At 46.4% G+C, this 17,395-nt stretch overlaps 1 protein-coding gene across 1 annotated transcript in view; it reads left to right on the forward strand.

Annotated features, from left to right (window-relative positions):
- The window catches only part of Zc3h12d (zinc finger CCCH-type containing 12D), a 30,970-nt gene extending 14,656 nt beyond the window's left edge, over window positions 1-16,314 (forward strand). Inside the window, exons 3-5 of the mRNA XM_038340653.2 lie at window positions 8,413-8,647; window positions 12,169-12,275; window positions 13,298-16,314. Of these exons, the coding sequence (XP_038196581.1) occupies window positions 8,413-8,647; window positions 12,169-12,275; window positions 13,298-14,091 (1,136 nt within the window). The 3' untranslated portion in view covers window positions 14,092-16,314. The remainder of the gene's footprint in view (window positions 1-8,412; window positions 8,648-12,168; window positions 12,276-13,297) is intronic.
- The last annotated feature ends 1,081 nt before the right edge of the window (window positions 16,315-17,395 follow it).

Genomic DNA, 17,395 nt, shown 5'->3' on the forward strand with positions numbered 1-17,395 from the left:
GGCCTCCAGTGTTTGGGGGTTTCCAAGGGGCCCTTCGGCCAATGACTCAACAAAATAAAAACTCTCAGCACTGGGGATTGTACTTGGTGGCATAAGATGTCTAGTTGGGGCATTGCTATTATTTGGTGACTCCAATTAGATTCTTTTTATGTATGTGTGTATTTTAGGAAGCTTCTCAGCAGTAAGTTTTCCTATGGTTTTTCAAATGACCTTTTGTCTTAGCTGCTCCTCTCCATATTCCTCCTTTACCCTTCTCTCCCGTCCCTCATGTATTTAATCCTCCTAGTTTCCCTTTTGTCTCTTCATAAAAATATATCCTACTTCCTCCTCCTTGGCCAGTCCTCTTCTCCTTGCTAGTCCCTTACTGGAAACTGAACCTTGGTGATTATTCAGATCCTAACACACTTACTGGAAGCTTAAAAGCTAACATCCACATATAAGAGAAAACACAAACCATTTGTCTTTCTGGGTCTGGGTTACTTCACGCAGGATGATTTTTTTTTCTAGCTCTACCCATTTACCTGCAGATTTTATAATTTTATTTTTCTTAACATGTAGTGTGAAGCGGCGGGGCTGCATCCCACCACCCGGCCACCGGCTAGCTTTTCACCCGAAATAATTACACGGAAACTGTATTCTTTTAAAACACTGCCTGGCCCATAGTTTCAGCCTCTTATTGGCTAATTCTCACATCTTCCTTTAACCCATATTTAGTAATCTGGGTAGCACCACGAGGTGTGGCTTACCAGGAGAGATCTTAACCTGCGTCCATCTCGGAGAGGAGCAGCATGGAGACTCACTATGGCGAATGCCTGAAGCGTCTCCCTAACTCTACTTCCTTGTTCCCACAATTCTGTTCTGTCTACTCCACCTACCTAATTTTCTGTTCTTAAAGGGCCAAGGCAGTTTTCTTTATTAATTAACCAATGAAAGAAACATAGACAGATAACTCTCCTCCATCATTAACAGATGAATAATATTTTATTGAGTAAATGTACCACGTTTTCTTTATCTTTTCATCAGTTCAGCGTTTTTCAACCTGTGGGTTGTTACCCTTTCGGAGGTGGGGGGAGTCGGGCAACCCTTTCATAGGGGCCGCATATCTTGTGTATCAGATATTTACAACACAGTTCATATCAGTAGCAAAACTGCAGCTATGAAGTAGCAACAAAATAATTTTATGGTTGGAGGTCGCAGTATTAGGAAGGCTGAGAACCACTGCATCAGCTGATGGTCATATAGGCTGTTTCCACTTTCTGGCTATTATGAATAGAGCATCAACAAACATGGTTGAGCATGTGTCTCTGTAGTAGGACGTAGAGTCCTTTGGGTATACGCCCAAGAGTGGTATGCCTGGATCTTGAGGTATATCTATTCCCATCTTCCTGAAGAACTACCACACGGATTTTCATAGAGACTGTACAAGTTGACACTCCCACCAGCAATGGATGACTGTTCTTTTCACCCCACATCCTCACCAGCATGAGCTGTCATTTATTTTGTTGATGTTGGCCATTCTTGAGAGTGTAAGATCAAATCTGAAAGTGGTTTTGATTTTCATTTCCCTGTTGACTGAAAATGTTTAACATTTCAGGTGTTTCTCAGCCATTTGAGTTTCATCTTCTGAGAAGATGTTCTGTACCCCATTTTTAAATTGGGTTGTTTTCTTGATGTTCAATTTTTTCTTAGTTCTTTATATATTTTAGATACTAACCCTCTATTGAATGTGTATTTGGTAAAGATCTTTTTCTGTGCTATGGGATGCCACTTTGTTCCAATGATGGTGTCCTTTACCGTGCAAAAGATTCTCAGTTTCATGAGGTCCCATTTATTAATTGTTGATCTTGGTGCTTTTGCTAATGGTAGTCTCTTCAGAAAGTCTTTTTCTATGCCAATGAATTCAAGGTTATTCCCCACTTTTTCTTCTGTAAGATTCGAAATATCTGGCCTTATATTGAGGTCCTTGATCCATTTGGAGTTGAATTTTATGCAAAGTAATAAGTATGGATCTATATGGATTCTTGTCCAAACAGCCATCCAGTTTGGCCAGGTTTCATCCAGTGTGTATGTCTGGCTTCTTTATCAAAAATAAGGTGTGCATAGGTGTGTGGATTTACCTGCCTCTTTAATGCTGCTCCATTGATCAATGAGTCTCTTTTTATTGACAATACCATGGTTTTTGTTGTTATTGTTTATTACTATAGCTCTGTAGCACAATTTGAGATTGGGGATAGTGATGTCTCTCTAGCAGGGTTGTTTAAGCTACCCCTGGGGTTTTTGTGTTTCCAAAATTATTCTTTTAATTTCTGTGAAGAACTGTCTTGAGATTTTGATCATCATTTTTTACAATATTAATCCTACTGATCCATAAACATGAGATCTTTCTATGTTTTCTTTAATTTCTTTCTTAAACGTCTAAAAGTTTTTATTATACATGTTTTTTTTTTACTTGTTCGGTTAGTTACCCCAAGATTATTTTTGAGGCGGTTATAAAAGGCTATTGTTTCCCTGCTTTCTTTATCTGTCTGTCATTTGTATATAGGAAGACTAATGATTTAATTTGCTAATTTTGTAACCTGCTATTTTGCTAAAAATGTTTATCAGCTGTAGAAAATTTCCTGGTGGAATTTTTATGGTCATTTTGTACAAAATCATATCATCTACAAATAAAGATACTTTAATTTCTTCCTTTCCTATGTGTATCCCATTGATCTCCTTCTGGTCTCTTATTGCTCTAGCTAGGACTTCAAATACTATATTGAATAGGTATGGAGAAAGTGGACACCCTTGTCTTATTCCTGATTTTAGTGGAAATGCTTTGAGTTTGTTTCATAGAAACAATTAGGCAAGATCATTCTGTTTCTATTTTGCAGAATAATTTGAGGAGTATTAGTGTTAATTTTTCTTTGAAGGCCTGAAATAATTATGTGCTGTGTCCATCTGGCCCTGGGATTTTTTGAGTTGGGAGACTTTAAAATGGTTTTTCTATTTCACTTGACTAATGGGTGTGTTTAAATTGCATGTTGGATTTTGATTTACCTTTGATAAGCAATATATACCAAGAAATCCATCCATTTCTCTGGTTTTCCAGCCTGGTGGAGTACAGATTTTTAAAGTACACCCTTATGGTTCTCTGAATTTCTTTTGTGTCTGTGCAACGTCTCCACTTCCATCTCTACTTTTATTAACTTGGGTCTTCTCTCTGTGTCTTTTAGTTATTTGATTCAGGGTTTGTCAATATGGTTGATTTTCTCAAAGAATCAACTCTCCATTTCATTGATTCTTTGTGTTTTTGTTATTTGTTTCTACTTCATTGATTTCAGTCCCAAGTTTATTTCTTGTCATTTACTCTTTTTGTGTATCATTTTTTTTCTGGTTGTTTTAAAGCTTTCAGGTGTGCCACTAAGTTACTAATATGAGGTCTCTCCAGGTTTTTTGCTTGTTTGTTTTGTATTTCTTTTCTTTTCCTTCCTTCGTTCCTTCCTTCCTTCGTTCCTTCCTTCCTTCCTTCGTTCCTTCCTTCCTTCGTTCCTTCGTTCCTTCCTTCCTTCCTTCCTTCCTTCCTTCCTTCCTTCCTTCCTTCCTTCCTTCCTTCCTTCCTTCCTTTCTTTTTTTCAAGACAGGGTTTTCCTGTGTAACGGTCCTAACTGTCCTGGAACTAGCTCTTGTAGACCAGGCTGACCTCGAACTCACAGAGATCCACCTGCCTTTGCCTCCCGAGAGCTGGGATTAAAGGCGTGTGCCACCACCGCCCAGCTTCTTTTGTTTTGTTTTGTGTGGGAGCTTAGTCTATGAACTTGCCTTTTAGAGCTGCTTTCATTGTGTCCCGTAGGTTTGAGTGGGCTGTGTTTTCATTTCCATTCAATTTCTGTCTTGACCCAGTTTTCACAGGGGTAAAGTTGCTCAGTTTCCATGAGTTTGTGTACTTTCTGCTGTTCCTGGTTTTTTTTTTATGTCCAGTTTTAATCTGTAGGGGTCAGATAAGATATAGGGTGTTATGTCAATTTTCTTGTATCTGATGAGACTTTCTTTGTGTTCAAGTATATGATTAATTTTGGAGAAAGTTTTATGAGTGCTGAAAGAAAATATATTCTCTAGTGTTGGGGTGAAATGTCCTGTAGGTATCTGCTAGGTTCGTTCATTTGTGATGCTATTTAACGGTTTAGTTTTGTCAGGATGGCCTGTCTGTTGTCAAGTGTGGGGTATTGAATCTACTCACTATCACTGTGAGGGTCAATCTGTGATTGGAGCTGAAGTAGTGTTTCTTTTATAAACTTGGGAGCCCTTGTGATTAATGACTAAATGTTTAGAATTGCAATTTCCTCTTTGTAGATGTTTTCCTTTAACAAGTATGTAGGATTCTTCTTATCTATTCTGGTAATTTTTGGTTTGAAGTTTAGTTTGTCAGATATTAAAATGACTGCACCAGCTAGCTTCTTGGGTCTATTTGCTTAGAATAACTTTCCCCACCCTTCTACCTGGAGATAATGGCTATCCTTGATGTTTCTTAGAAACAGCAGAAATATAAAAAAGAAAAATAAAAACGATCTTGTTTTTTCTAATCTGCTTTTATTGGTGAACTGAGACCATTAATATTGAGAGGTATCAATGAGCAGTATTTATTAATTGCTTTTATTTTGTTGATGTTGTGTATTTCCTCCCTTTTTATTAGTATTTTGGTATTATTTATTCCTTGTATCTTCCTAGGTATAGACAAATTTTTCTATTGCCTTCTATAGATCTAGATTGGTAGATAGAAATTGCTTAAAATTGTATGTAATCTTAAAATGTTTTTCTTTCTTAGTCAATCGTGATCTTTAATTTTGCTGAGTATAGTGTCTGGGATGCTACCTGTGGTCTCGTAGGGTTTGTAGAACATCTGCCCAGGTCTTTCTGGCTTTCAGAGTCTCCACTGAAAAGTCAGAGCCAGGGCCACTGAGGCCCACATCAAGCGGTGGAGTTCCCAGGGAATGAAGGTGTGGGAAGAGGGACTCCTGTCTTCAGGAGACTATAGAATTAGTGATTCTGCAAGGACCATAGTGGAGGACAGGAAGGACAGTGCATCCCAGCCCCGTGTGCCACTAGGGGTCCCTGGTACAAAATGTTTCTCTGTGTTGGTCACTGACACAAAGGAGTGGAGAGGAGCTGGAAGGGAAGGCTGAGAGGCTCAGTGAGAAAGACCCGAGGGGACCCTGGGTCTGCACCAGGAGTTAGAGTCTCTAGGGAATGGAGGTGGGGAGCTCCTGAGAGTGACTCTGGAGAGACCGGGTGAAGGGGCTCCAGCCCCATTTTTATTCTTAATACAGTTGCTATTCTAAGCTACAACTAGCTGGATACCGTGATGGAGGCCTTGAACACAAAGCCTGCGCATGCTAGGCCAGTGCTCCACTACAGAGCTATGTCCCCAGGCTTGCTTGTTTTCCATTCTGCTTTCTTACACCAGAGGTTACACCAGAGATGGGTGCTAAACCTGTACTGGTATCAATCCAGCCAAGTCAACTCCAGGAGTGGTGGTTACCCCTGGGTCATTTGGAAGTGTTGCTTGACTTTTCTGATATTAACCAAAGGTATCTCTCCCCACTCCTCTGTCTCTGTCTCTGTCTCTGTCTCTGTCTCTGTCTCTCTCTCTCTCTCTGTGTGTGTGTGTGTGTGTGTGTGTGTGTGTGTGAGAGAGAGAGAGAGAGAGAGAGAGAGAGAGAGAGAGACAGAGACAGAGACAGAGACTGTCTTGTCTCATACAGCCCAGGCTGGATTTGAATGCTGGTGTAGCTGAGAGTGACCTTGAACTTCTACATCTTCCTCCACAGTGCTGGGATTACAGATGTGCAGCATCAGGCTTGGTTCAGTGTTGTTGCTGCTTAAGCCCAGGGTTCATGCATGCTAGACAAGCACTCCGCCCATGGAGTCACCTCTCCAGCCCTTTAGTTTGTTTTAAATGCCATGCATGGCTACCAGTTGCTTCTTGCCCCCTCCTCTTTTTATTTATTTGTTTTTTAAGTAAAACTGCTATTCTTATGGATGCCATATCCTCTTGGATATTTCTATACTAATGTAGACTTTTTAAAACGGTATCTTGATTTCTATTTGTTTTTCCTTAGTTCTATTATTTTTTCTGAGATTAGTTCTCTTTGCTCATTTTAGTCTCTCTTGCTCTTAGGTTTTCTTCCCTAAAGTATGTTGATTTGTTTATCAGTCCTTTTTGTTCACTGGGAAGCTTGATTAAAAGGCACATTTATTTATTTTATTTTTATATTTGTGTGTGTGTGTGTGTGTGTGTGTGTGTGTGTGTGTGTGTACTCATGCTACATGAATTGCCAGGCTTAGCTGCACTGAGCCTCTCACCAGAGTCAGTCTGATCAGACAAACGCCTATTTAAGTGCCATGGGTTTCTCTCCTAGAAGGAGGGTTTTTCCCGGTCATTCATTCACAGTTTTCTTTCCCACATCTCCTTGAAGCAGACAGGAAGCAAGGCCCCTGGGCCCACACACTCCAATGGGAGGACAACGAGGGCTTTCTTCCCAGAGAACAGTACATTGAGGCTGTTCTCCTGGCTAGCCATACCTTCCTTTTTTTCTCAGAGACAGCGATGGGAGATGAGAAGAGGCCCAGGCCCCGCACTAACTCTTTGCCTCTGCTTGGAACCTTTTGCTGCCTCCAGGGAGAGCTGTTCCCACCTCTGCTTGGCCTTCCAGGCATTTGCTGGGCGGCAACTCCCTCCACACTGTGGAGTCAGTACGATTTTCTCTGATTTCTGTCTTTAAGAGTTGTCCTCTGACCTCTATATATTTATCTATTTATGGCAGAGTCCTGCTGTATGGCCCTAGCTGTCCAGGAACTCACTTTATAGCCTAAAACCACGGTGATTCTCCTGCCTCAGTCTCCCAAGTGCTGTGTGTGCCAACATCCTTGGCTTGGGATTTTAAAATAAACCACAAAGGGGCAGTCAGTTCTGTGCAGAAAAAATGAATAAAATTGGGCACGTTGGGAGCTTTGGCTCAGAAGCAGATAGCAGTGCCACAAAACAAAACAAAACAAAACAAAACCCAAAACACCAACTAACCAACCAACCAAACAAATAAGCAAACAAACAAAAACAGAACTGAGAGAACAAGAGGGAAGAGTCGGGACTGTAGCAGGATCTACCTTCTTAAACATCTGACCTGCCTGCTTCTCCTTCTAGGGCTAAGGGCGGGCATTGCAGGCCTATTTTATGGGGTGATGGGGTTGAAACCCAGGCTTCCTGCATCACAGGGAGATACTTGGCTAAACCAGTCACATCTTCAGCCCTATAGCTTACATTTTACTGCTGAAGGGGTTCATCTCCAAATGAATGAAGCAAGGACAAGAACCTACAGAAAGATGAGCTATTTCATAAATATGCCTTTTAAAAGATTTATTTTAAAGTATGCACATATGTATGTCTGTGTGAAGGCGTCAGATCCTCTGGAACTGGCATTAAAGACAGCTGTGAGCTGCCATGCAGGTGCTGGCAATTGAACAAGGGTCCTCTGGAAGAGCAGCCAGGGCTCTTAACCTCTGAGCCATCTCTCCAGTACCACAAATAAGCCTTTTATAGAAGAAAACTGTAAATAGGCAGTAAAAATAGGCAAAGGTGCTCAATTCCTTTAATAACCAGAAATAAATGCAAAATAAACCCCTGTAAGGAACCATGTTATACCCGGCAAGCCCAAAAATATTTTAGAGAGCTACTCCAGGGGATTCCCTGGATGTACATGCCAGAGACTCACTTGGTGACAGTAGCCAACATGGGCACAGCTAGACCATGTCACCATACGGTAACTGGGCAAAGAAATTGATAAATGAGTGTGGGTAGGGACAATTCGTTGGGTAAAGTCCGAAGCAGAGCCACCCTGAAAATGATCCTCGTCTGTGTACCTGTGAAAATAAAAGCAATGGGGACTGTCAACACTGTTTTATGACACATTATCTTAAGGGGAAGTGAGGCTTTTGGACTGGGATGGGCAGCAGGGACTTTCCAGGCATGGCGCACCTCATTCTCGAAGTTCACCAAGTTTGCCGTGCTGTTTATCGCAAGTAGCTTAGGTGTACTATGCACTTTTGCCGAATTGTGTTGTTTGAGGCAGGGGCTCATGTAACCCCGCACTCCTTGTCCCTCTGCTTCTACTTCCCAATGCCGGGATTATAGGCATTAAAGAGCCTTGGTGGCGCAGGCGATAATCCCAACACACTCAGGAGGCAGAAGGGGGAGGATTGTGAAGTTGAGACCAGTCTAGACTTTATAGGAAGAAACTATGTAGACGGTAATAGTCCCTTCAAGCCTGCCCAGGTCTGACTGCCGCTGGTACGGAGGCAGGTGGTTTGGGGCGTTCCTGGGTTGGGAGATGCGCCCTTCTATAGAGCCCCGACTCAAGTCTCCACCTGTGGCCTCAGAGCAGCACGTGCTGGAAGAGCTGGAGCGGCAAGCTGTGTTGGTGTACACCCCGTCCCGCAAGGTCAACGGCAAGCGAGTCGTGTGCTACGATGACCGCTACATTGTGAAGGTGGCCTACGAGAAGGATGGCATCATCGTCTCCAATGACAACTACCGGGACCTGCAGAGTGAGAACCCAGAGTGGAAATGGTTCATCGAGCAGCGACTGCTCATGTTCTCCTTTGTGAACGACAGGTAAGGGACGGAAGCCTGCTTGCCCGAATCAGGCCCCTTCAGGCCAGGGGCCATCTCTGTCCCTCATATCCCCTCTATTCCGTGACTGGTTTCCCTGAAAGCAGTTCTGCCCGTGACCTTTTGGTTTTCACGGCCCATTGAACCCATTGCAAGGCTGTCCAGCAGGTGGGCCAGTGTGTTCAGCACATCACAAACTCCATTTTCTATCCAAGTAAAATCCATAAGATAGTCATCATGAAAGGCAGGGCTGGAGCACAGTTGCTCTTGCAGAGAACCCAGGTTTGAGTCCCAGCACCGACATGGTGGCTCGCAGACACCATAACTGCAGTTCTAGGGGATCTGATGCCCATTTTTGGATCCCATAGGTACCAGGCATACATGTGGCGCGGGTGCTCTCTCTCTCTCTCTCTCTCTCTCTCTCTCTCTCTCTCTCTCTCTCTCACACACACACACACACACACACACACAGAGAGAGAGAGAGAGAGAGAGAGAGAGAGAGAACACCCATATACATAAAATAAAAATAAATCTAAAATTGAAATTAGAAAAAAGCTATCATGGAAGGGGAATTTCAACTTTTTTGTATTTTCTTTCAAGTTTTTGTCTTTTTAAAAACATTTACTGGGGCTGGGAAGATGACTCAGGGGTTAAGAGCACTTGCTGCTTTTCCAGGGGACCAGAGTTTGGTTCTTAGTACCCATCTCAGCTAGCTCACAACCGTCTATAACTCAGGCTCCAGGGAACCCAATACCCCTGGCTTCCAAATGCACCTACACTTGCATATATAGACTTAAATGTAGACATATATACCTACACATGATTAAAAATAATACAAATAAATATTTAAAGAATACTGATGGAGACACTCTTCTACATCCAAGGCTGGCTTCAAACTCAGTAGTGAAGGATCACCTTGAACTTCTGGTCCTTCTGCCTCCATCTTCCGAGTATCACAATTACAGACGTGGGCACCATGCCCAGTTTATATCATGCTGAGGATGGAACCAATGCAGGGCTTGTATCCTACACATAGATTCTACCATCTGGGCTACAAGCCCAGCCCTCCTAGGCGACAGTCCATCAACTCTTGCTCTGGGACCTCTGACTAGCCTTCTGGCACATGGTTTGAGACGAAGTCTCTGACTCCATAATGACCCAGATTGCCCGCCGAGTCGCCATGTTCCCAGCACGCTTGGCACATAGGAGACACACATTTACTACTGACACAGGAGTGGAGGAGTCCGTGAAGGAATGAACCCATGACTATGGGCCAGGCGAAGAGCAGATGAGAGGAGAGAAGAGGCCCTCCAGGTCCACTAGCCCAGAAGAGAGCAGAGCCTGACCCCAACCGAGAGCTGGTGCAGCACAGGGAGAGAGCTAAGGCATTGGAGCATGCGCAGTGGTTTCCTCGGAGGCCCTCCTGAAGTGGTGTGATGATTACAGAAAACTGTGTCCTATAAGGAGTTGCAGTTATTCCCGGGGACAGGTCTGGACACGCCCCCACCCCGCACTGCCACCTGATCCTGAACCCAGAAGAGATGCCCTTCTGAGTGCCAGGACAGCTGCTTCAGCAACCGCCCTGCAGTAACCCCCACGGTCTTTTCTGGCTCATGGGTTTCTTCTGTTCATCTTTGGTCTAGATGAATCTGTCAAGCTAGAAATCCTCGCTGTGGGTTGACAGGTCATGGCTGCCTCTGGCCTGGTGACAACCAGAGGTCCTGGCCAAGTCCTTCTAATGCCTGTTAAGGACTCTGCTAAGGGAGTGGAGGGTCAGAAGGCAGGGCCTGACTGCCTGTGAGTGAGGGCGCCTGCCTCAGTGCCCTGGGCATGTCCACAGGGCACTCTTGGCACAGCTCTTGGCACCCGAGAGAGGTTGGGGGGGAGGTAATGCCTTTGAGAACTTTTAATAACTGCAGTGGGCAGCTCCTCAGATTCTTGGCCAGATCCCAACTCCGAGAAGAAGCCAGCTGTGTGGCTGGAGCTGAGCCCTGGAGTCTGCACTGGGTCAGGGATCACTCAGCTCTCTGCAGGGTGGGACTCGCTCAACTTGTGGGTGATAGCAATGGCAAAGACAGCCCTTCTCCCTTTTTAACCCTCCTCTAGAACTTCTGTATGAATTGAAAGGGGCTCCTGAGAACAAAAGGAGTGATAGGAAACACAGGATCTTAATAAATGGGAGGATTTTTGTTTTTTATTTATTTATTTACTTTCAGAAGCATTTTGTTTTTGTGGTGCTGGACCCAAGGCTTTGTGCATATACTTGGCAAGTACCCTACCAAAGGCACATTGGGGACCCTTTTGTAAATGTTATTGAGTTAGGGTCTCACTAAGTTACTCAGGCTGGCTCGAATTTGTAATCCTCCTGCTTCAGCCTCTCTGAGAGTGGGGTTACAGGTATAAATGACTAACGCCCAGCTTTTTGCCACATTTTATTTTCTGACCCGAACATCTGGAACACCTATCCCCTTCTGTGATGAGGTTCTTTGCCAGAGAGGAGGAGCAGGCAAGAGCCAGACAAGCATCAGAGGACCATGTGTGCAGAGGCAGGGCAACCCCAGAAGCTGAGGCCAAGCCCAGAGGTTCCCTCATACCCAGAGTTTGCAAAGAGCGGGGCTGAGCCTGGCAGAGGTGCTATGTGCAGGGGTCTGTGCCTCATTGGGCTTACCTGCTGGTGTTTTAGCCGGTCAATATTAACCCTTCATTTGCATATGCCAGAGTTGAGAGGCATGGTGTAAGGCGAGTGGGTGGAAGGGGTTTCTTGGTCTGTTGCTTTGATAAAATACCCTGATAAAAACAATTTACTGGCATATGTTGATTCCTGGTTCTGAGTTACAACTTTCATAGTGAGCAAATCACAGCTGCAGGAACCTGGTCACATTGCTTCTGCAGTGAAGAAGCAGAGCGGTGAATGAGTAGGCTCAATCCACCTGTCCTCACGATCCCAGCTTAGGGAATGGCACTGCCCACAAGGGGTGCATCTTCCCAACTTATTCAACCTGGTAGAGATACCTTCTCACAGGCATGCCCAGGGGCCTTTCCCCGGGTTATTCTCACCAAACTGACAGTGAACGTCCCAAGACCTAAGCCTCCAAGGCGTTTACAGTTCCCAAACCTCCTGGGAGCCCTCTGTTAATGCGTGAACTCTTCCTGCATAAAAAACATCTAGTATTTTGTTAATATTTGAACTCCTAAAAAACAACAACGGCAACACACACACACACACACACACACACACACACACACACACACGTCCATTTCTCCCTAACGGGGATAGCTTCAAAGCTTCAGATTGCATTTATGTAACAAGCTCTGAGGTGATTCTGAACCTGCTGCCAGTACCACACTGGGAGGGCTGGCGTGAAGGGAGGGTTGTGCTGTGGTATGTGAATCTTCTTGAGGACATGGTCCACGCCATCTGGTGTTCTCTGGATGGCTAAGGCCTCCTCTCCTGAGGCTCCACATAGGTTCCAGTGGTAAGTCCCATTTGCTCTTGAAGTGACCCCTCTACGGTTATTTTTCAGGTTCATGCCTCCTGATGACCCCCTGGGCCGCCGTGGACCAACCCTGAGCAATTTCCTAAGCAAGAAGCCAAGGCCCCCAGAGCCCTCCTGGCAGCACTGTCCCTATGGTGGGTAGCGGCCAGGCGTTGGGTGTTTGTCTTGGAATTGGTACAGATTCCATAGGGGCACAGTGGGAAGCCCTAGCCTGGAGGACAGCAACTTGGGTTCCTGCCCAAGCAAGCTCTGCCCTCAACCAGTTACCCGCCCCTGGTGAGAAGCCTAGCATTTCTGGACTGTAGCTTACCAACAGCTCTGAGGATGAATGGATAGCCATGAAGGCTGGATGTAAAACCACACTTGCAGGGGGTGGAGGTGGGGGGGAGGGGCAGACCCTGCATCCCCCAGCTCTTGTTCTCAGCCCTTCCCTGCATCCCTGGCATATTATGTTTTCATCCTGCCCCCTCTACCTGCCCCCTCCACCTCCAGCCTCACAAACTTGGTCCATGCTGTCGATCCAGAGGTAAGGGTTTCATCCTAGCTGTCTACCTAGCTCTTTGATTAACTTGCTTTGTTAAAGTTATTTTAATACTCCTGGCCTTTGTGCTTAAAGAAGTTCATTAAGGCGCGGGTGACATTCGAAATCACTTCTTGTTAGAATTAACGTGACTATCCTTCCAAGCTGGCCCAGTTTGTCTAGGTTCACCCTGTGAAGTGCTTGGGTTTTTAATGGTCAGTTATTTGGTCTCACCCCGGTTAGAGCAGGTGTAGAGAGAAGGCAATGGTTAGGCAGGCATTGTTGGAGGCATGATCTTGTCCCATCAGCACCCTTACTGCGGGGCACCATACCGAAGGTCAGCCTTTTCCATAGGGTCCCTGGGGCGGAGGAGGATAAGGCTTCAGACTGTGCTTAAAGGAAGTGCCTGGATGGATACTTACTCTGCTGGACTTGGGGTTTATGGAGCTCTGAGCACGCTCTCCCATCCATCCTAGAACCCTTGCCACCTGGGTCACTTTCCAGATCTGTGGTCTTTTCACGGGGCCGAAGGCAGCGGAGTCAGAGGCCCCGGGGAAGGGTATTTGGCCAGGTATTGGAAGCCTCTGCTCATCCCAGATCTCATCCCGCGCCCTCTCCACCCTGCACCCCTTCTAGGCAAGAAATGCACCTATGGGGTCAAGTGCAGATTCTACCACCCGGAGAGGCCACACCACGCGCAGCTGCCGGTGGCCGACGAACTCCGCGCCAAGACGCGGGCTTGGCCGGGCGGTGGCGCCGAGGAGCAGCGGCCACTGAGCGTCCGGAGCAACCCCGCATCAGCCAGGCCGCTTCTCCGGGAGCCCAGCGCACCCAGCCTCCCACCGCCACCGCAGCCCGCGACCCTGGCCGCTCTGGGCCAGAGCCTCTCGCGGCTGACCTTCAGCGAAACCCCAACTAGCGGCGTCGCGTTCCGGACGCGTGAACCCGACTGGATGCCCACGTCCTGGGCCTTGATAACTCCTCCAGCGGGCAGCGCTGCCACACCAAGGTCGCCAGGTCTGCGATGCCTCCGGACTCCGAGCAATGCGCTCTCTTCGGGCGATGCTGGGTCCCCAAACTGCCCTCAGGTCCAACCGCCAGACAGACGCCTTTCCAGGGACATGCACAGTGACTTGCCTCCCCAGCGCAGACCTCTGGAAGATCCGTGGACCCTCTTGCCCAGCTCCTACCTTTATCTGAGTCACTCGGCCTGGGCCGACTCCTCTTGGGGCGATGACACCTTTAGAGAACCTTCGAGGTCAGCGCAGTCAGCAGTCAATGGTGGGGGAGCACGCACTGCTTTCTGCAGTGTCTTCCCAGATGATCAAGAGGACCGGGGGATGGCCTCGGATTCTGCCCTCTCCGATTTGGCTCTACTCACCATCCGGCAGAGATCCCAAGGGCCTGGTGAGCGGTTAGGGGACCCTTAAGGGACAGGTTCACAACACTGCAAGGAGTCTTGCAACTTGAATTGTGGGATACAAGACAGTTGCCAACCTGGATGTAAGTCACTGTTTTTGGACCCTGTCAGTAGGAGACTTCCTTCTCATCCTCGGTGGTGGGTACCCATGGGGATTTTGGTGTTGCTTTCAGGGCCTGCTGAGTGGACAGGACGGTTTCTGATGTGCTCAGAACACATCCGTGTCTGGCTCTAACTGCCAACCACAAAATGTTTCAGTGGCTGTCACCGCAAATCGAAAAGGACACCCAAGTAATCGAGCTGAGTTTGATGCAAACTCTTGCTGTGTAAGAGCATGTGTGTCTGTGTATGAGTGTGTGTGTGTGTGTGTGTGAGAGAGAGAGAGAGAGAGAGAGAGAGAGAGAGAGAGAGAGAGAGAGAGACTCTAGGAAGCCATGAGAATGTGGGTCATGGTTGAAATTTTGAAAAAGACTGGTAGACAATCTTGACTTTTGTGGTATCAAATAATGTTTAAAAATGTATCCAGGTGATACGGGAAGGAAGGGGCTGATGCCTGGGGTTTTCATGCCACCATTGCTAAGCTCACTCACAAGGGAACCCAACCTTCTGTACATTTTTACTGTGGGGCTGTGAGGTGTTGTGTCCCAACAGTACTTGATTCTAAGGGTCTTCTCACCCGTCCTTCATGCCTTTTGTACATGCAATACCATACTACTCAAACGTCACCCCCAAAACACACACACACACACACACACACACAAACACACACACACACAGCCTTGCTCAAGAATCAGCCTGTTTCATTTGCTTGTTTTTCAAGATAGGGTTTCTCTGTATAGCCCTGGCTGTCTTAGAACTCGCTTTGTCTATCAGACCCACCTGCCTCTGCTTCCTGAGTGCTAGGATCAAAGGCCTGTGTCACCACACCTGGCTTGTTTTTTTTAATCAGCCTTCCATTGTGGTGAATCTACAAAACAAACTTGTAAATTACGGAATTAAGATTTCAGTCTACCTGCCACTCCAACAACACAACAACCTCCAGCTGGGGAGGCATAGAGTTGGGTTCTGGTGGAGGTTATCCTAACTTTTATTTGGCTGTGTCTTCTAGACAACTTTGGCTCTGGGTTTGGGGGAGAAGAAACTCATTCATTTGTAGGGGGCACTAGATGAGACAGCGATGCGGAGCATGAACCCAGCGTTCTTAGGGATGCTGGCATCTCTAGGCAGCACCCACATATTCCAGTTACAAGGATAGCATGCCAGGTTGTTCATGCTATTTCAGCTTGCCAGGGAGATTAGGAAGAGCCTGCCAATGGAATCTGTCTGCCAGCGCTTCCAAGTCCCTGCAGTGTGGTAGGTGCATTGGGGGAATTGCCACTTTTTAAAAAGGTAGTGCTTGTTGTTGGCACAGCAAAGATATGCCTCAGAGAGAATGCTGTTGCGGGATTTATGGTAAACGTGGCTCCTCAGTACCAGGGCAGCCATGTGGCTTCCTGCAAGTCCTTCCTCTATTAAAACCACATTCTTTTTTTTTTTTTTTTTTGATTTTTCGAGACAGGGTTTCCCTGTAGTTTCTAGAGCCTGTCCTGAACCTAGCTCTTGTAGACCAGGCTGGTCTCGAACTCACAGAGATCCGCCTGCCTCTGCCTCCCGAGTGCTGGGATTAAAGGCGTGCGCCACCACCGCCCGGCTTAAAACCACATTCTTAACATGGCTTCTGTTCCTTGCCCCTTTTCAAAGCTGACACTGCTCTCAAGTGATACTTTTGATTTTTGAGGCCCCTGTCCTGAACAGGGTCTGCTCTTTCTAGATCATCTAGACTCCTTTCTCCGTGTGTGTGTGTGTGTGTGTGTGTGTGTGTTTGTGTTTCCTTTCCACAAGACAGGCTCACCAGTGTTAGAGCCGCTGTTCAGTTCCTGGGCCCTGTTTCCCGCTGCTTATCAATGCCTTGCAGATTTACAGTTGGAAATATTTACCTGCTTCCTCTGAGGACAACTTCTGAGTTTTAGTTTTAGTAAGCTGTAAAGCTAGTTTGTTTGTTTGACTGTGATTAAAACAGGTATAAGGGGAGAAAAAAGTTGGGGGGAACCCCAACACAAGTATAATCACCTTTGGAAAATTTCCAAAGTCTTAGTATGTCTTTGCGACACAAATACACAGGTGAGAAGCATCAAAGGACCATCCCTAATTGCATAGCTGTTACCATGCTCCAAAAATAAACTACTTCGCCACACTTGGACTCTATTGTCAACTGTACACCCATTTCTCTGGTCAGATCCTCTCTCCTCCGCCTTTTGGTGGACAGGCTGAGCAGGATGGGCGAGAAGTCTTGGTTAGTGTCCAGTTTTGGCAGTTGCCATCCAGTATTCTCCCTCCCTTGGGGGCAGATGTGAAGGGCCAGAGCCCACCTTTTCCCCAGAAGTAGCTAGAACCACACAAGCAGATGCCCTCAGCCCATGACCACAGGCTGCTCACCAGTTTGCTGGACCCCGATCTCCATTCCGGATCCACAGCAGAGTCTTGGTGCTTGGCTCATCCTGCCACGCCCAAAAGCAGAGGGAGTTTTCAGTGTCTCCCTACAGAGAGGCCCAGGCTGCAGTTTCCCCCAGAGGCTCCATCTGGAGGGAGATTTGAGGCCAAATCACAGAATTTAAGTGTTGAGTAGGAAAAGCAAGAAAGCTGCTGCTTTTGGCATTGTCCTAAATAAAGTGAATCCCAGCTTTGGTTTGATGTAAAGTCAGATGGAGCGCAGTAAAACAGCTGTTGTCTGGCATTGTTTGTTTGGATGAGGTCACGAGGACTGGCGTCCTCCGGGAGAAAAGTCCCCTATGGGGGTGGAAGGAAAGGAGATCCTGGGGAGGGGAAAGGAAGTTGAAGAAGATACCAGAAGAGGGCAGGGGATTTAGGGAGTTGGAGAGCTTCATTGGCATCAACAAATCCCACCACAAAGGGCTTCAAGGAGCCAGCATCAGGTATGTAATTTGTGGGGTCTTGTGCACAATAAAAATATAGGGTCTCTTGTCTTAAAGGACCATGAATTTCAAAATGGTGACAGCATAGTGTTAAACCAAGCACATAGATTCCTCTAAGTCCAGGGCCCTGTGTACAACACAGGGTGCCCTCTATGAAACTCTAGAAAGAAGACAAGAATGAGGAGAACATTCTTACACCCAGAATCCAGAGTGAGCTCCCAGCAAAACAGTGCCCAACACTCGCGTGCATGCATGCATGTGAGTGCACACACACATACACAGACAGCATGCGTGCATGCATGTGAGTGCACACACACACACACACACACACACACACACACC

The sequence above is a fragment of the Arvicola amphibius genome, chromosome 8, assembly GCF_903992535.2.
Source record: "Arvicola amphibius chromosome 8, mArvAmp1.2, whole genome shotgun sequence".
Taxonomy (NCBI): Eukaryota; Metazoa; Chordata; class Mammalia; order Rodentia; family Cricetidae; genus Arvicola; species Arvicola amphibius.